The 20,415-nt window shown below is 45.2% G+C and overlaps 1 protein-coding gene across 2 annotated transcripts in view; it reads left to right on the top strand.

Annotated features, from left to right (window-relative positions):
- The first annotated feature begins 615 nt into the window (after nucleotides 1-615).
- Nucleotides 616-20,415, top strand: part of vn (vein) — a 34,281-nt gene continuing 14,481 nt past the window's right edge. For both annotated transcript variants that reach the window (XM_064688586.1, XM_064688587.1), the window contains exon 1: nucleotides 616-3,485. In XM_064688586.1, coding sequence (XP_064544656.1) covers nucleotides 2,087-3,485 — 1,399 coding nt within the window. In that variant the 5' untranslated portion in view covers nucleotides 616-2,086. The remainder of the gene's footprint in view (nucleotides 3,486-20,415) is intronic.

Below are 20,415 nucleotides of genomic sequence, written 5' to 3'. Positions count from 1 at the left end.
CGTGTGTATATGGATTTCAAATTCAATTTTATTCTGTGTGGAGTATAACAAAAAATTAAAAAAATAAAAACAAAAAATAAAAATTTTAAAAAATATGCAACCGCGATAAAAAGTCGAGCGGCTTTATGAATGATACAATTTCTTTCGCAAATTTGCGATCAATATCAATTTGTCAGTGCAAGTGAATAAATTCGGGAATTTCGTCATTGGGCGTAAAAAGCGATTATCGTGGAAGGACTTTCGATTTCGAACTGATGTTAATTGCTTGATAAGCCAGGCGACCGCACACAGTTTCGGCAAAAAAGAACAAAACAAACTTTGCACAAACCACAACAACATCAACAACAACAACAATTGCAATTGCCAGAGGCAACATCATCTTCTCCGTCCAGCAAACAACTGACATCGTCTGTCTACGCCTGATACACAAATATATATATACTTATAATATAATTATATGCATTTGTGTGTGTGTGCATATATAAAAAACGATCGGAATCGCTTTTGAGTGTGTGCGTGTGAAATATACATACATATGCATGCTGCGACGATCCTGCTATATAATCGACTACACGCATAGAGTATATATATGAGCATACATATACATATATATACATAGATATATATATATATATTATATATATCTAGGCAGAGTAGAAGATATATGCGTATGAGCTGAACGCGGCGCACTCTGCTCTGCTTTTTTCTTTTATAATTACTTTTGTCTAAAATTAGAAAACGTGTGTGTTGTCTTCGTCGGGTGTGTTGTACGTGCGTGTGTGTCTGTTTGACTCTGTGTCTGTGTGTCTGCTATATCAACAACATCATCATCATCGTCATCATCAGCGACAACAGAGACAGCGTGCGTGTATTAGTGTATGTGTGTGTGTGCCAGAAAACACTCGACAGTGAATCAGGCAGCAACTACGGCTACGGCTACGGCTACGACTACGACTACGACTACGACTACGGCTACGTCTATATAGACAGATCGCGTATACGGCGAGACAAACATTAACATTATCGAAAATACAAAAAAGTGTATCTCACAGATACGCGCGCGCAGCGAGGATTACAATTACAACAGCAGCAGCAGCAACAAAAACAATAATAACAACAACAACAACACCGACACGAACGACGCGTCGCATCGCACGCACGAACACACGAAACGGCCAATCGGCTGCAGCCGACGGCAGCCGAAGAGCTAACGAGACGCGCACGAAACGCGCGCGCGTGAAAAACGTCGTGAAAAACGCGCAAGGCAACAACAAATGGCATAAAAAATCGCAACAAAAACATCACAAAAACTTAAAACCAAACGCCACGCGACGACCTTAAGTCTACGTCCATTCGAAGAGGGGGGGGGCGTGACCAGAGCTCAGTGCGTCGACTCCAAGGCGCTCAAGTGAAACGCGAATAAAATCAAATCAAATAATTCTAAGCTAAATAAATGCAACAACAGCAGCAGCAACAGCAACAATAACAACAATAAACGAACGAACGAACGAACAAGCAAAGCAGCAACAGCAGCAGCAACAATAACAAATACAAGCAGCAATTTATTTATTTAAAGATATACATATACATTTTTTGCATTGCCAAAGCAGACGATCGGGCCAAAATGAGTCACCAGCAACAGCAGCAACAGCAACAACAGCAGCAACAGCAACAACAACAGCATCAGCAACAGCCAAAAAAGTTCTCAAAGTGCTCATAAATATTATGCTAGAAATTGTTAAACATTCACTGTCTCTAACACTCTCACTTAACGTGTCTCTCTTTCTCTGTGTCTCTCTCGCGTCGCGTCTCTCTGTTGCTGTCTCTCAAAATGCTACGAAACTATCGAAAGTATTTGCAGGATAAACGAAAATACGACAAGGCACAGCGACGACGCAGCGGCGGCAACATTTGCCAGCAATAGACAGACAACAAGCAGCAACAACAAATCACAACATCAGAAGCAGCAACAACTAGTAAGCAGCGACAGCAGCAGCAACTAGCTAACGATAAGCGATAGACAGCAATCGATAGTTGATTTGTAAATAAAGCTAGGGCAACAGCAACAACAATTTTGGAGGACGCCATGTATGCGCAACATGTGCGCAAATGGAGTCTAAAAACGCAACTGCAACTAATGCCATTGATATCGCTAGCAATCTCCATGTTGCTATTGATCACATGTGCGCCGGCGACAACAGCAGCTGCAGCGTCAGCGGCAGCAGAAACAATCACACATCAGCTGCGAAGATCATGGGAATCAGAAGAAAGCAGCTACTATATTGCATTGCCACAGCAGCAACAGCAGCAGCAGCTGCTGGCGGACAATGGCAGCGGGAGCAGTGAAAGCGTCGACAGCAACATCGACAATAGCAACAGAAACAGCAACAGCAACAATAATATTCAATTAAGTAGGCTGCCCAGCCGGCCCAGCAGTCTTAGTAGCTTTAAAAACATTAAGTTTAGGTCAGCAACAGTATTCGACGCAGGCAGCGATAGCGATGCGGCTGTACTGCGACAGCAACAGCAGCAGCAACATATTGCTGCGGTGACAACGCAGCAGTCACAGCAACAAGTTCCAAATACGCTAATAAATAGTCAAATATATAAATTATTATACAATAATGGCATGCCCAGAGTGGCGGCGAGCAGCAGTAAAACGCGACGTCATGCACTGCAACAGCAACAACAGCTGCAGCTGCAACAGCAGCAGCAGCAGCATCTCAGCAACCCTGCGCGGCAGCCGCAGCAGCAGCAACTTATTGCTGCCTACAACTTTAGCAGCAAGGCAGGAGCAACTGCTAGACACAACACAACACAACGCTATTTTATTGAGTCCTACGAAGTGCCAGAGAGCAGCGAGGAGCAGACGGCGCGGAATCGCCGCGATTTTGGCAGCTCCGGCAACAGCAATGGCCAGCGGCAATATCGCGCCGGTGGCGGCCACCGACAGCAGCAGCAGGAGGCAAAACGCGAGCATCGCCGCCAGCGGCAGCAACAGCGCCAACAACAGCAGCAGCATCACCAGCATCAGCAGCAGCAACATCGAAAACATCCACGGAAGCATCGGAACAGGCAGCGGGCCGGTCGTTACTGTTCAGCTCGGGATCCCGCTCAACTGGCATATGCGGCGCCCACCGTGTTTATGGGCGTCTTTAAGTCCATGTCGGCCGATCGGCGGACGAACTTCTCGGCGACCATGAAGGTGCTGCAGGTGTACAAACAGCAGCTGAATCTGCAGCTGCCGCAGCTGGTCCGGCTGCAGTTCGCGCTGCGCAACAACAGCGGCGAATGCGACATCTACAGGGAGCGTCTGTTGCCGCGGGGTCTGGTGCGTGGCAACGATCTGGAGCAGGCCTCTGACATTACCTACATGATGTTTGTCCAGCAAACCAATTCCGGCAACTTCTCCATCCTGGGACAGCCCATTCGCGTTACGCCCGCGGTCCTCGAAGCAGTTCAAATGGCTGTGAACGAAACTTATGGTGAGTCCAATCAAATCCCTAAAATATCATAATATTAAGAGCTGAAAATTGCATATTTTCCATAAAACCCCAAGAAATAACTTCAGTCTAAATTTAAGATATAGTTTTCCACAGCTTAAAATCCTTGCATTGATCTTACTTAAATAGATTTTTAGTAGCCATTGCCCAGTGTCTTATCGATGTCTTCTATCTCCCTCTAAGTGTGTCTTATCGATGACTCCTGTCTCCCTCTAACTGAGTGGCAGCTGCCTCTTTCTACCAATTTTTTTGCGCGTTTTTTTGTTTTCTTTGCTTTTTAATGAAAATTTACCTTTTTTTATGCTGAATTTCTTATTTGCCAACTTCACGCTCTGTTAATATCCACCAGACCGAAATAATTTTATGCAACACACACACACACACACACACACACATAGTTGGAGCCGTCGCACATGCGCCGACGATTGCAATTTTCCAGCCAGGTTCGCATCCAGGCGGCATGTTGCTGCTGCTGCTGCTGCTACTGCTGCTTCTTCTGTTTCCTCTACAATTTGGCGGCTGGGCAGCAACAAGAAAAGCTCAGCTCTAGAATTGATTGTTGTTGTTGCTGTTGCTGCTGCTGCTGTTGCTGCTGCTGTTGCTAGTTGCACATTTTAATTAAATTCGCATTAATTTTGTGCTGCTCCCCAAGTTGGAAAAACTTTGAAAACTCATTTCTTCTTCTGGCCTTCGTCTTGTCGTTGGCATCTGCAGTCGACCTTTGCGGTTGGCGTACCCAGCCCTAAGTTGTTGTTGTTGTTGCTGCTGTTGTTGTTGTTGTAATTATTGTTGCGTTGCGGTTCATGACGTTTGCGTTTGCGTCTGTAACGCGACTAAGTGCGCCCAACAAGATCCCGACTTCAACAATATGCGAGCTTAAAGATATATAAATGTGTGTGTATATATGTATGTATATATATACGTGTGTGCGTGTGTGTGTGGATACCCCGACACCGCCCTCGCTTGTCGCTTTTCATTTTTTTATTGTCTTTTGCTCGTCTTTGCTTTGTTTCAGCGCGGTCGCAATTAGATTTTTAATTCATTTTTTGCTGCTGCTGTTGCCTCTGTTGCTGCTGCGTCTTCTTTGGCTTCCGTCATGGCTGTCGCACACAGCAAGCCCGGGCACCGCAGCGGGCGAGGGCGCTGGCGAGGCAATGGCAGCCCTTTTTGTTTGAAATCAGAAATCAGCTGCAATCAGCTGTTCTCTCTGTATAGCTCCCTAGCGGCCCCTCTCTCACACGCTCTCTCTCCCTCTCTCTCTACCTCTCTCTCTCTCTCTCTCTCTCACTCGCGTGCGCTCCATTCTCAGCTTGTGTTTATTTACTTTTTGCTGCCCCCGCGTCTGTTCCTTTCAGCTTCATCAATGAATGGAACTGAAACTGGGCTGTGCAGCGTTTTGTGGCAGGGCGGCAGGGGCACACAGGATATTTACTTTTTCAGTTTGAGATTGATTTATTTTGCTTTGGGCTGCGGCTTTTGTTGGGCTCTTTGTTTGCAAACGCAGCGCAAAATTTGCATCTGCTTCCATGTACATATATATATACATATATATTTATATATTTATTTTTTGACTGCTGATTGGCAAATGTCTAGCATTAAATGATGCTTAAATGCTGTCCATGCACCAGATGCATACTAATCCCCATAGAAATAGCCACCTACGCCCGTCCGCCCCGCAACAGCATTCACTTTTCGCCACCGAAATTTACATATCAATGGCATAAATCAATCGCTGGCCGAAGATCGTCAGCAAAATAGCCATAAAATCGAGCCAATCAATGTCAGTCGCGATTCATCACCATGAAGAAATTATAAAGTTAAAAGAGAAAAAGCCCAATATGAAGAGCCAATAACAGTTTACACGAAGCTCGACCAACTGTTGCCGCAAATACGCAGTTGCGAACCGGTTCAAGCCAAGTTAAGTATACGCACCGTGTCGCAGCCGGAACTGTGTCCTCTCTGCTCTGCTTAAAACTAATTAAAATGCTTTTGCTTGAACTTGAATGAATCGGTATTTTCATGAATTAACTGGCCCAATATTATTGTCCAATTTGCACCCACGCAACGTCTTCATTTCTCACACAACCGAAGCCAGAAATGTGACTTCAAATATAAAAAATTATAATAAAAAAGGCCATGTGAAAAGTAAATAGAAAAAAAAATAAATAAATGTTTTATTCTGTTGCTCGCTGGCTTCTATTGTTTTTTGGCATGGGCTATTATAGTTGAATTTTTTCTTTCTTTATCTTTATTTATGTGGTTGCTGTTGCTGCTGCTGCTGTTGTTGCTGAGGTGTTAAGTAAATTAGCTGCTCATAAAATATCATTTGCTTTTGTGTGCTCGTCGTTACCAGCAGCAGCAGCAGCAGCAGCAACAACAATCGATGCTGTTGCTGCTGCTGCTGCTGCTGCTGCTGCTGCTGGTTGTTTGTTTTGGTTAAAAGCGGAGACAAACTGGCAGTGCTCGAAATGCCGCCAAGCGTAGACCAGAAGCAATCGAAACAGCAGCAACAACAACAACAGCAGCTGTCACGGCAGCAACACCTTCAATCAGTGCAGCCCACAATGGCCCCGTCTTCGAACTATTTACAATATTATATAATGCGAATGCCCAGTGCAGCATTGAAAATCAATTTGCGGTTTTATGTTTTGTCACCGCGCCAAGCAGCTAGCTAGAATATAAATTTCGTTAGTTTAGTTGACAATATTTGTAGTTATATCGAATGCAAGCGCTCAAACCTTGACTGTGAGTTTCCATTTACACCAGCCAAGTGGAAAACTCAGCTGCTTCATTTTCACTTCGCTCCGGTTGCACTTGTCGCCGCAGAATGTTTAGCAAGCGATTGCACAAGCGGAAAACGATTTAACAGCAGCAACAGCAGCAACAGCAGCAGCAGAAGCAGCAGCTATTTATTTAGGTCAACGCCTACGTTGCAGAGAGACAAACTTACTCAACGGCACCCACAATTCATCATTTGTGGCCTGGTGTCTGGCTACCTGGTCAGAAGATTTTTTGGCGCTGCTCATTTAGCGTCACGCCAGAGAAGATCCAACAGCAACAACAACAACAACAGCAACAACGGACGACAACTGCGACGACTCTTCGTTTTTGGTAATTAAGTATGAATGCCGGCGCTAGACGCAGCAAACCAAATGAACAACTAGTCAACATTGGGGGCTACGGGGAATGGACGCTGCCTCGGGGGTACCAGCTAAAGGGGATGGGGGGGTGGGTCGCTCAAGGGGCCACATTGGTAGCGTTACCTAGGGGCCGTTTGCAATGCGGGAAATAGAAAATTATAACGAAATGAAATGAAATTTTCAAATGGCATCGCATGTTGTTGCTGCCGCTGCTGCCGCTGCTGCCACACGCCACCTGCCCCTCGACAAACCCAGCCAGCAGCCGCCAGCCGTTTATGAGTTTTACGCTATTTCTGGCCCCTGCTGTCGGCAACAGCAGCAGCAGCAACAACATCAGCAGCTGAAAAGCATTTCGAGAATAGGAAGACGACGATGTCGTCGCCTTCGTCATCAACCCGCCGCCTTGCCAAAAATATTATGCTTGTTAGCCCAGCCTCGCCCCCTTGACTTGGGCCTGTCTGTAATTCACATTTGGAAATCAGAGATCAGCAACATAGCTCGGCACATCCGCACAGCACAACACCTAAGTTCGCGTCGAGTGGCGCTAATGGAGCCGCATTGCACTTGCAGTCCGCATCAATGGCAGCCACTGTTCTGGTCTCAAGTGCGCAGCCCACTCGATCTTAATGGCCAGGCACTCAAACAAAAAACAACGACAACAACCATAGTGATGCATCCGTCTTGGGCTGCGGCAAGCGGATGTGACATAATCCGCCAGCGGCTATCCAATGCATCCAAAATGCATAAAACGCCTGCCATTCATAAGATCTAGTCGAGATTCAGATCTGTGTCGGCGATATCAAAGCCCAAGCGAGCGCCCCACAGGTGGCGCCTTCCCCCACCGAAGCTTTTGGTAGCATGAGTCGCATTTTGAATGCCCTATAAAATCAAAGAAACACCATTAAAGAAACTTAATAGATAGACATTCAACAAACGACACACATTTGACATACAATTATACACAGATGACTTCTTTAATTTATCAGAGTTTAATTATTTCGCGTCCCAGTAAATCCCTTTTAACTTTATTTCGACTGGTTACGAGGCTCTTCAACTATGCTGCATGCCCCACAAGCTATAGTTTTGGCTTGAAGCTGAGCTTATGGCCAAAAGCCGCGCTCAATTAGCCAGTCAAAAAAGTTTTTGCGTTAATTTTCGCGGCACTTGCGGCACATTCCAAATAAATAGCCAGAGCAGCTAAGATAAATGATAAGATGCGTCTTGCTGCTGTTGTTGTTGTTGTTGCTTGTGGTGTCCACTAATTGTTTTGCCTTGCTGTTAATTTCTGCCCGCATAAACGCATTGCCCTGGGCCAACTGCTGCTCCACTAAAGCAGCCCGCAACCTCCCCCTGCCCCCTGCTCGCCTGCCCCTAACCCGGCTGACAAGGAAAAACGCTTCAACAGTTGCGCACGCGGCCAAAGATTAATGAATATTCAAATTGTTCGATATTTGAGCTGAGCGTTATATATAACATATTTGAGAAATCGTGTTCATTATTATTATTAGTTTCCCATGGCTTATTGTTTAATGGTCAAAACTAACCGTTCTTCTCTGCCAACAATTTTCGACTCAGAGACTGCAATTTGCGTTGGCGGCTTTGGTACTTTGAACTTGTCTGCTGGTGGGCGTGGCTAACTATTTTTATTTTTTGGCCACCATTTAGCGGAAATGCTTCAGTGTGTATTTCTGTGTGTGTGTGAGTGTGTGTGTGTGTGTGTGTGTGTCTGGCATGTAACTGAGGCGAACTGAGCGCTGTGTAGCAGCTGCAACAAGTCTCTGTTGCTGGCCATCTTAATTACGCATTAATTACATCAAACATTAATAATACGACTTGCTCAGGAGCAGGCCGTGGTCCAGGCCCAGGCCCAGGCCCATGGTTGGCTCATCTATCTACTTCAGGCGCAGCAACACCTTCTTGGCTATCGCTTGGTCTGCTGCTGCTGCTGCCTGCTGCCCCCTGCTTATTAAAGCTGCCCCTGCAACAACATCAACATTGTCGACATCGTCTGCGGCCTGCCAAGTTGAAAAATTTGCCTTTGATATCGCCTGAATGTTGCACGGATTCAAGTTCTGCCCATGCCACATATGTTGCCCCGTTGCTGCCGCTGCGGCTGCTGCTGCTGCTTGTGGCAGGCAATATATTCTTTTTAGCTGACGATTTAGCCGATTTCACGATCATAATCGCATTGCTGCTGCAGCTGATGATGTTGCTGCCGCTTAAATTGCTTAATCTGCGCAATTCAATTGAGTTCTTAACTTGTTAATGGAATTGATAGAAGCTCAGAGCCTGGCCGGGCCGGCTGTTTGGTCAGTCAAGGGCTGCACACATACCCTACCTGCGTGGGAAAATGTCCATTGCGCTCACGGGCTAAGCTGCTTTGTTGGCGGGCACAGGTAACAGGCGGCAGGGCAACGGGGCAACTAGCAATTGCTGTGTGTGCCACATGTTTGTGCCGGAAATTCCCCGTGCACGCCTTACCGCCTGCCTTTTTATGTTGAAATTTTTCCTGTCACTTGGCGGGTTTTTCCGGGCCACTGGCGGAAATTCCACAATGTCGCCACTGGCCACAGGCAGAATGTGCAGCCAGACGCGCTTACCAAAAATTATATAAAATCTGTATTATTAAATGCCAAATTGCGTCCAATCATCCGCAGTTCTCTGCCGGCCGGCAAGCTGACCGTGTGCTAAACAAAAACCAAAAAAAAAACAGTCAAAATTGCCGCTGGCTGCTGCACAAACGAGCGATCGCGCGCGGTCCCCAACTGGCCACAAGCTGGGGCAAGCTGAGCGCGTGTTTGTCTTTTCGGTTCCCATGCACACACACACACACGCACACACACACGCATTGCTTCAAGTTGAAGTTGCATTTTTAGCAGCATTTTTGTGCGGCATTTTATTCGTCGCCGCTGGCAGCAAATTTGCTGCCGCTGCTGCTGTTGCCACTGGCCACCGGCAACAGCTTCACCTTGTGCACCGAAAGCTATTTAAATGGTATTTAAATGTGTCTTAATGTAATTTTTGTGCTTTTAATTCGCCTTTTTGTTATGTTTTGTATATGCAAGCACTTAACAACATTTATAAATGAAAACAAACAGCAAATGCTTGACATAATTGTGACTATTTGCCACATTCAAGGACGCGGCAACATGTTGCCAAAAACCACAGACAACTGCTTGGCGCGGCAACAGGTTGCTGTAGCGTTCGCCTCGCGCCCATTTCAAAATATTTTCACACACACAATTATTTCAACTTGCCACCAGCAGCAGCAGCAGCAATAACAAGTTGCCAGGCTGCTGTTGCTGCTGCTGGTGCTGGTGCTGCTGTGTGTGGCATGCAGCAACTGCAAACAAACCCACAGCAACGGCAACTGTTTTTGCTGCTGCGGCTGCTGCTGCTGCCTCCTCCTGCAACACAGATGGGGCAAATAGCAAAGCAAGCTGCGACTAGCCACATGCTTGACCAGCCGTCCGGGCGAGCGCATAAAGCATAAGCATAAAAAGCGCAAGCCAACACAGTCCAAGTCGAAAAAGTCATTATATGCGACGGCGACGCCGACAGCGGCGTCGACAGCGACAGAGACAGAGACTTTGGCTTTGGCTGCGACACATTTGCTTAAATAACAACAACAACAGCAACAGTTGCTGTAGTTGTTGCCCGTTTGTTGCTCGTTTGGCCGCAGCCGCCGCCGCCGCAGCGCACAATTTTTTTTATTGCCGCAGTTGGAAAATGCAAGCAGCCCGGCCAGCAGAGCAGGGGAGGGTGGGAGTGCCAGTGGGCCGGCTGCTGCTGCAGCAAGAGCAAAAAAATTATATAGTCGCTGCGGTGTCTTGGGTGTCTTGGATTTCCAGTTTTCGGTTCCCACAATGCAAAATTAGGTACGAAGCGTCGTCCCCATGACGTAATTAGCATAGAGCAGTTCGCAGTCGTCGTCGTCGTCGTCGTCGTCGGGAGCCCATAAAGCGAATTTACCGCACAGCGCGCCAGACGCACAACCAAGTGTAGACTGGGGGCTGGGGCTGGTTGCAAAGGGGGCAAGGTGGTGGCCAGTCAGATGAGCCATTGCCATTGCGCATGTGTGGCGTGCGAACGCGCAGCTGGACGAGCACGTCGTCATAACTCATGCGCCAGCCGTTGCAATTGTCCAACTACTGCGACTGCGACTGCTGCTGCTGCTGCTGCTGCTGGGACTGCTGCTGCAGCTGGCCGCGAAACATGCGTCGTCGTCGTAGTCGTCGTCGTCATCGGTCGAAAATAAAAACATTTCGGTTAACGATCTTTATCGTTGCGATTATTGATTGTGTGCTGTGTTGTTGCTGGAGCGCAGCCAGTGGCAACAATGACAACAGCAACACGAGCAGGCTTAGCAACATGTTGCAAAGAAATGCTGCGCAGCTAACAGCAATTGTTGCTAATGGAACTAGTTCCACAAATTGAAGTTCTTCAATTAAGCATGAAAATACAATTTATGCAAGGAGAGAGAGAGACATAGAGAGGGTGGGAGAGAGAGAGAGAGAGAGATAAAAGGAAATTCACAATAAAATAGAAAACAATCGAAAGTATCGATTTATTGTGTGTTATCGATTTGTTGTTCTAAAAAACTTATAACAAGTTGCTTATTTAAAGCACGTCAAGTTGACAATTGCTAACTAAAATTTACAAATGAGAACTAAAACAGTGATATATATATATATATATACATATATATACTTATATATTATAATTTACATTATTTAAGTGATTATGTAGAAAGACTGCGTTAACATTGAATTTTCATGCATTTTAGCAAAGTTTTCAAGTTTGAGCATAAATTGTATTCAATAAATATTGAAATAAATTCAATTTCTTAGTCTACTACTAGTTAACTAAACTGGAACTAACTGGAACTGTTTATTAGTCACACGTGTCAAAGCTGAAAATTAAGCGCGCAACAAGTTTGTATGTTGGCCACAATGTTGCTCACTGTCCGACTGACTGCCTGACGGAGTCAGTCCGTGGCTAACTGGCCAACTGGCTGGCAGTCTGTCTGTCTGGCAAACTAACAGACTTTTCACTTCTTCTTTGGCCAACACTCAGCGCGCGCTTTCATATGAAATTCTTGGCATAGTTTGGCTGACAGGCCAACTTCTGCTGCCTGGCTGACTGCCTGTTGCCTCTTGCCTGGGCTCTGAACAACGCTTGGCTCCTTGCTGCCTGCCTGGCTGCCTGGCTGCCAACCACTTATTACGTAATTATTTAGCCACGGCAGCATCGCCCTGGGCACGTGTTGCCAACTGACTGGCAACTGGCAACTGGCAACTCTTAACTACCAACTGGCACTTGGGCACCTGTTGGTCTTCGGCTTCAGCTATTTATGCTATAATTTCAGGCATGCAGCTCAGCTCTTCAGCTCTGTGGCAAGGGCAACGGCAGCGGCAGCAACAACAGCAGCAACAGCTACGGCAGCAACATCAATTCAATTTGCATTGCACTCGCCTGCAGCTCCTCTGGCTGTTGTTGTTGTTCTTGTTATATTGCAACTTGTGCTGCTGCTGCTGTTGTCGTAGTGTATTTTGATAACTTTCTGATAATGGGTCATATTCTGTGTTCTTTTGCCATTTAATCTATTTGAACAACCACCAGCTCACCTGGTTGCACTTCAGCGCCTGCACGTGCCGTCGTTGGTATATTAAAAAAAAAAAGAAGAAAGAAATGGGAAATGTGTCTGGCTCAGGTGAGTTAACGGCGCTTGCCAACTGTTTTACGGTTTCTGCCGTTGGCAATTAAGCCCAGAGCGTAGAAATTTTGATCGTTTCATAGACCATAAAGCGCTGCTCGCCACGCTCTCACTAGCCCACAAATGACGAGGCAGCCAAAAAGCAAACGGTGCGTATGAGCAATGTCTTTAAATATATAAAATGCGCCAAACAGCGCACAAGTTCGCCAAGAACACACTGAATTCCCTCTAAACTATTGTTATTATTGTCATTGCATACATTTCTTTTATTGGCATAGTTAATATTATTAAGAAATTGTTACAAGCTATCAAACTAACTGAAACTAATTGGCCTTTAGCTAAGACAATAATACAGCTAAGACAATAATACAGCTAAGACAATAATTCATACATGAGCCTGGGCTTTGAACTCTGACCCTAGCTGTTCATATAGTGTAAAATACTCTTCCAACAATTTAATAACTCAGCCTTGTTTCCGCTTTCCAATTTGTTCAGTAATATTTGAAATATTATTGCGAACAGAGACAATTTGCTAGTTTTGTATTTCGCTTAGTTTTGATTTTTCTTGTGTTTATTTGGCAAAATGGCAACTAAAATAAATAAAATAGATATATATATTTTTGGTTGGCATTTTGTCAACTGTCACTGGCCACAAATTGAAACTCGTGGGTTCCACTTATCAATGTTTTCTGTCTCATGTTGTTGGTCGTTTGCTTTTGCGACATTTATCGACGGTTCGTCTTAACAACAATTTTAATTGTTTATTTATGCGTCGCGGCGTCTTATAATTTCAACATTAGTTAATGCGTTTATAATGCGAAAAGTAACAACAAAAGCGACAAGAAGACGATATTCTCTGATTGTTGGCGCCTTTTAAACAATTGACGGCGCGATTCCCACGCTGCGTATGAAATAAATTTCAAAAATTGTCCGCTCCTCTGTACATTTTAATGATGCCACCTAAAAAAATAAAAAAAAAATAAATACAAAGAAGAGGAAGAAAACCAAAAATACCAAAAACAGAAACAACTTTGAAGCCGCCGCATGGCCGACCAAGTAATTTTCTTGCTGAAGTTGTTGCTGCTGCTGCTGCTTTTGGGTTGTTAGGCGCCCCATTATAAATCTGCGCCAGTCTATGACAGTTTCTGGCCCAAAATGTGACGCCAAAGTTTGCGTTTGCGTTTGCCTTTCTGATTTCTGGGGGCCATTGCTCGGCGTCTGACGCCTGTCGCCTCTGACGTGACTGCAAATGAGCAGCGTGACAGCCAAAACGAAATGAAAGAGATGAACGCAAACACAGAGAGAGCGAGAGCGAGCGAAAGCTGTTCAAAGTGGGTGCTCACAGATCTTGTGATAGACTTCGTTGGCCTTATCGGTGTGCATTGCTGCTTAGATAAGCTCAGTTTCTCAGAATTTCACTGCCGAACTTTACGCCGATGACGTATTTACGTGCCTTACGGCGGTCCCATGCGGCGTATGCGTAATGTGCTTGTGTGCAGAAGCAGCTAACGTTTGTCACGTAGCCCATGCAAACAGAAAGGCTGTAGAGCACTTATTAACAATCAATCAAATTAGAAACTAATAGAAACAATCAACAAGTATGATTCAATTAAATAACTTGAGTATATTTGCGGCGATCTTGTGGCGCCATCTTTACAGCAAGACTAATCGCAATTTCCATTCAACGATAACTGGCGCTGACACATTCAGATAACGATTCCTAACCTAACTCAATAACTAAATATAGATTTTATGCCCGTTAGATAGTATACGAACGTGCTATTCGCATATAAAATGGGCTAGATTTGTGCATTTTGAATAGACATACATCAATATTTGTATTTAAAAATCGATTACTAACTGCTTTTATCGATTCGCATGTCATCGACTTGCAAGTATCGGTATTAACTACTCACTACTCGGTATCGAGTACTCACTACCGGGTTGCCAGCCCGCCAAACAGGCTGCAACTGCAACCAAAAGTTGTTATTGTTATTGTTGTTATTGTTACTGGTTGTTGTTGTGGCTGTTGCTGTTGTTGTTGTTGTTCGACGGCATCGCATCTTTATTTAGACACAAAAATGTTGCATGTTGCGCGCTTTTCACCAAATGCGCACCTTGTCCACATTATTATGCAAAGAGGGTTGCACTATTTACCCAAAAATGGCCGTGGCTAATGATGATGATTGCCAGGCACTGGCAGAGTGGCAGACTCTCAGACTGCCAGCCAGACATGCGAGCCAACTTTGTTGACGCTGCTGCTGCTGCTGCCGCTGCTGTTGCACTTGGCCAAAACGGCTGTGCGAGCAACTTGTTGCCAGCGATTGTTTATATGTCATTGGCAATTAGTTGTTGTTATAAATACAAGTAGTTGACTGTGCCTGTGTGTCTGTGTGTGTGTGTGTGTGGGTGTGTGTTTTTGTTTATGGCAACAGGAAAACTATCTAAATATTTTGCTGTGAAATATTTAGCTGCAGCTCCATTCTTACACAGAATCTATATGTACATATTTATGGATTGTACTCGGTGTATTTAAATAGCACGTTCCAATCAGATGATGCTTGCCATGATTAGCAGACGGCAGACAGTAGAAATCCAACTCAAAAACTAATTAAATCGAAAGGCGGCAGAGGAGTGTGTGGGGGGAGGGGTGAGTTTTGGCTTGACAAAATGACGAAATATTTATTTGAAATCTTTCATGTTTCATAAAATTATGTGCAATTTATTTTTAAACCAACAACAACGTCGCGACGACAACGTTGACAGACGGTCGCGTTAAGGCCGAAGGGGGAGCAGCACCCTACACCAGGCCCTGCCCCTGTATAAAGTGTGCCTAATTAGAGCTGCAACAACAACAGCAACAACAACAACAATAACAACAAACACCTTCATATGGCGCCATGTTTGTTGGCCAAAAAAGCAGCCAAGAGATCAAAGGGCCTGCAGCTCGTCGGCGCCGATTGCGCAAAAAGCAAACGGTAGGGGCCTCCACCCACAAAAAGATAAAAAAAAAATAAAACAAGACAAAAACAAAATAAAAAGAACAGAAAAATTTCCACCTATTTATTTGCTAAGGCCCGCAAGGGGGCGCTGCTGTTGCTTTTTGCATATCAATCAGTGGAAGCTGCAACAGTTGCTGCCGCTGCTGCTGCGGCTGCTGCCGCTGCTTCTGTTGATAATTATCAGATGGAGATTGTGCGAAAGATGCCCCCGGGCCATTATAGGTGTTGAAAATACAAATTGTGAGAGCCGTTATCAGGATCGTGAATTGATATTGATATGAAAGCAATTAGCAGCAGCGACCTGGCTGCCAGCTGTGCCCGCCTCGCTCTCCTTCTCTCTCTCACTCGCTTTCCATAGAATTTGTCAAGCTGTGACTTTGATCTGCGGAAATGTTTCGGCAGCAACAACTTTGAATTTGATTTGAAAATACGAGCAGTCTACCCCAGTCGAATGAAAAAAATACACACAGACACACACACAGACACATCGCCACAACACGCGCAACAAGAACCGTTCCTACAGGGTCTTATTTATAGCCATAGTTTTTATGCTCCATTTCAATGGGCCAGCGTAGACGGCGCGCGCCACTGCCACCGCCGCCGCCGTCGTCGTCGTCGTCGTCATCGCCGTTTGCCCCTTTGAAGATTGCCCCCAGGCCTAACCCCCTTCGGGGCTGCTGGTACACACAGCTAACCACTTGATTGCACTTTTCGCAGCATAAAATATAGATTTATGTCTGTGGCTACCGAACAACAAAAAAGCCCAAAGTAGTGGAAATAACCAAAAAAAAAATAAAGAAACATATAATAGAAGAAGAAAAAACGATATAAAATTGATTTCCCCAACCGCGCAATGGCCGACAATGAAGCGCCATTGAAGCGCAACCAAATTAATCTTTCAACGACAATTACAATTAATTATAAACGCCCCCGCCGGCGCGGCTGCAATGAAATCCAACAACTGAACCACAAAAGCCGCAGCCTATCTCAAATGTGTGTGCGTGTGCATGTGTGTGCATGCGTGTATTGACAGCTGTTGGTCGTTGTCTGCGTCTGGCGTTGTAAAACTCGCAACAAACCAATCAGAGCGACGTTTTAATACCCTTTCAAAATTACTATTGGGTTATCTGGTGTCCTTGTCCTCACTAAATATTAGTTCCTACATTTTGTAAGCCTCTCTAAATAGTTGCGATATATCGATTAGTTTCAATTGTGAAGCTGCGTTCAAAAGCTATCGATAACTTACAGTTACTGGGTCACAAGCTGCCTGGCCGCATTGACATGCTCGCCACGGCTGGCCTGTTGCCTACTTGCTCCAGGCATTACAATATGTAAACATATCGTGGCTGCTGTTTTAATTTTCATCTTTCTTACACTTTGGCCCATATACGAGTGCATTTGTATTGTGCGTATTCAAAATCCAATCCGTATCTATCCATCGCGCCATCTATCAGTCTCTGCGCGCACCTAATTACAAAAAGATGAAAGCGCTACTTGTGCCCCCTACCCACACCCCGCCGACAGCGCTGTGGCCCACCCACCCAAAAAAACACCTTGGCGTGTTTTTTTTTCTTTGTAAGTGTGTTTTGTGGCTTGTTATTGTTATTGTGGTTGTTGCGGTATTTGTTGTTGTTATTGTTAACGGTGGCTACTTAATTTCGTATTAATAAACATCACAAATGTTGTAATCTGTAGTTTGGCACCTTATTTATTTATTTTGCTTATGCTTTCGGCTCTCCGCAACAAACATTCTGATTTCGATATTCGAATTTCTTATTGATCGCAGCGATTTTTCGCAATAAATTTTCGAATTTCGGCGTCAGTTGATTGACGAACTGTTCCACAAGTTGTCTAAACAAATGTTGTGGCAGTTTTTGTTATTGTTGTTGTGCAATTTGGTCGCAGCCAGCTGGCAACGCTGGCAGCATTGTTTTTGTGGGTGTGGCAACGGGGCACGGCCAAAGCCTTACCTCAGCACATCCGAATCGAAGCCAGAAGCAGGCAATCGGAATCGGAATCGAAGTTCGTTCAGGCGTAAAAGTCGCGCACATAACTGTAAATGTGAACCAATTTGAATTTTATTCGATTCTTTTCGGGAATCACATTTTCAACACATCGTTAATGAATTAAGCACACACACACACGCATACAATAGCAAATGGAAGACGGTGAAAAAAATATCGATTGAATGACAAAGCGACAAACATCAAACAATATTAAGAACATATGTAGTGGAAAGACCCCTGTTGAAAGCACTTTTGATGCTTTCTAAGAAAAGCAGCGTGGAAGAAGTTCAGTTGATGTTTAACAAGTAGAAAAAGATAAGAGATCAAATTGTTTTCAACAATTAAGACAAACTATTCAATTTTGGCAAACCTTCCGGCACGATAAGAGTCGCAAATAATGGAAGATATTACAAAAGACGTTTTCCATATATGCCTTAAAAAAATTTAAGTACATAACGTTACACTCAACTATTATCACTTATTATGCACTTAAACGATTAAAAAGTATTCTGGATAGAAAAGCAGCTAAAAATAGTTGAGATAAGAGCTGCTAATATTTATTATTACAGCAGTTGCATGCGCCATTCTCTACCAAAAATATATACATATATACATTTTACAAGATAATAAATAAGAACAACAACAACCGAAAGGGAATACCCTGAAACAACAAATGGCTGACAGGCGCCTGCCATATATACATATGTATATACTATATATGTGCGATAAACATTTCAGACCAGACCAGAACCGAACAGTAAACAGTAATGGGCTTAAAGAAGAAGAAGAAGAAGAGGCAGCAGCAGCAGCAGCCGTAGACAAAACGGATGCATTAAGGGAGCCAAATAAATAATAATAAATAAGCGCAAGTGAATTAAAATTCAAAAGCGAAAATTGCGATTATTTTTTTTGGCAATGCAGTGTGTATGCCTGTGTGTGTGTGTTTGTTTGTGTGTGTGAGCCAAGTGCCAGCCATGTTGAGTGCCTGGGCACTGCGTCAACTGCTGAACTCCCGGCTACCAAGTGCCAGTTGCCGGCTTTTCATCTGGAATCCTCAGCTGAGTGGCGCGAGCATTTTATGTGGCGTGTCAAAGAAATTTATTTTTGCGCACATTGCCGCAATTTCCAAGAAGTCAACGCATTCAGCGATCTCTATGTGTGTGTGTTGCGTGTGTGTGTGTGTGTTTTACGCCTAGACAACACTCGGACAAGTCTCGATGAGTGCTTTTGAATTTTGTTGGAAAAATAAAAAGCGCACGAATCGTGGCTAAAAAGGCCAACACTTTGATTGCGTCATCCGTTTAATGGGGCGTATGATTAATTTTTGCCATAGTGTTGCATGCCGCACTGTTCAGTGGCCGGAATAGTTTCCCATAGCAGAACTTGGCCAGCTGACTTTTCACTGCACATTTTCACATTTTCCACTCGCGGTTGCAGTTGCTGCCGTTGCCGTTGTTGTTATTGCCGTTGTTGTTGTTGTTGTTGCCCACTTTGGACATTTAAGCCGCTTTTGGCATGCGTACAACTGGCGGCTTTTTCCTGCTATCCAGCTCCAGCTTCAGCTCCAGCTCCAGCTCTGTCTCCGACTCCGTCTCCGTCTCAGGCCAGCAGCTGATTTATGCGCCTTCTTGCTGTTTTGTTGTTGTTGTTGTTGCTGCTGTTGCTGTTGTTGCTGTTGCTGTTGTTGCTGTTGTTGCTGTTGCTGTTGCTGTTGTGTAGGCGCGTTTCATGTAATCTGGCGGGTAATCCAAGTGGCCAAGCGTGAGAATTTTACTCATTGGCTTAACTCGCCGCGGCTCAGTTTAGTTTGGTTTCGGTTTCGGCTTCGGCTCGGCTTTGGCCTGGCTTTGGCTTGACTTGGCGACCGACCGACCGACTTCCGTATCATTTGTGTTCAATCAGCGAACATGCACCAAATTTTATAGCTTGCCAGGTGCTGCAGCTGCAGCCGCAGCGCCACCTAGCGGTGCTTTTGCAGTGGGTGTGAACCGCACCAGTTGAAGGTCACATCACGTCTCTCACTCTCGCCCGACTGCCGACTGCCGGAGATTGGTGTTCGGTGCTCGGAACGTGCAGCTCTTTGTTGTGGGCGCGTCTCTTGATTTTCCCACGCTGATTACGAACAAAAGCGACAGACTTTGCTGTGCGCGCCGGGCTTTTGGCCAAAAGGATGCGCCACGCATAAGCCGGCTGACAAATGTCAGTCAGCCAGCCAGCCAGTCAGCGAGTCGTCGGGCTGTAGAAGCTGAAATCCCACAACGTGTCTAAGATGATCAGCTAGAGCAGCGTGTGAGACATTGCCGTAGACTTTTCACCAACTGTGCGCAGCTCGTTTCTTGTAATGTGCTCATTTTCCTTATGCGGCTCTGGCCGGGAAATTGGGTTAAGTTTGAGTTTGAGTTTGAGTTTGGCTTTTGGTTTTGGCTTTGGCTTTGCTTTTGTCTCTGACATTGGCAATGGACTTGCTCTAGATTGAAAACTCTTGATTATGATGATCATAATGTTGCTCAGCCGATGATGAAGACGACGATGACGAGGATCGTGATGATCATGCTGATCATGGTCTTGTGGTAGAGTTAACAGCCTTGTGGCTATTTTTAGAGCCGCACTAACAAAAAGGGCGCGTCCCGATCTACAACTGGGCGATAAGCAGCCAGGCTCGACTGCGACTGAGAGAGCGCTTAGTCATTCCACTTGTTGGCAGCTCACCCACGTAACCCAAGCGCTGACTCAAGCTGGCCAAGACAGCGATTGTCGTCTGTGCAACTGTGGAACTGTGCAACTGTTGACTGTGGACTGCGGACTGCGGCTGGGGCTGGGCATGCAAAAATAATGTCGTCAGTGGAAATTGATCGATTTAAATGGAATTAAGATCATCGGCAAATGCAACAGCCCGTCTCTCAGCCTGACTCACTGACTTAGTGAACGACTAAGCCACCAACACACCGGCCCCAGTCAACGGCCACGAAAATATCTCCACATCCGCAGGGACCAGTAGTAGCTGCAGCTCCCTGCCTCTGCCTCTACCTCTGCGGCTCGAGTGCAACT

Source organism: Drosophila montana, unplaced genomic scaffold (assembly GCF_035044405.1).
Source record: "Drosophila montana isolate Dmon_TW-CO22-7 unplaced genomic scaffold, ASM3504440v1 contig_3213_1, whole genome shotgun sequence".
NCBI classification, from domain to species: Eukaryota; Metazoa; Arthropoda; class Insecta; order Diptera; family Drosophilidae; genus Drosophila; species Drosophila montana.
Note: the sequence above shows the minus strand (reverse complement) of the source record. Positions and strands in the feature narration are given on the sequence as shown.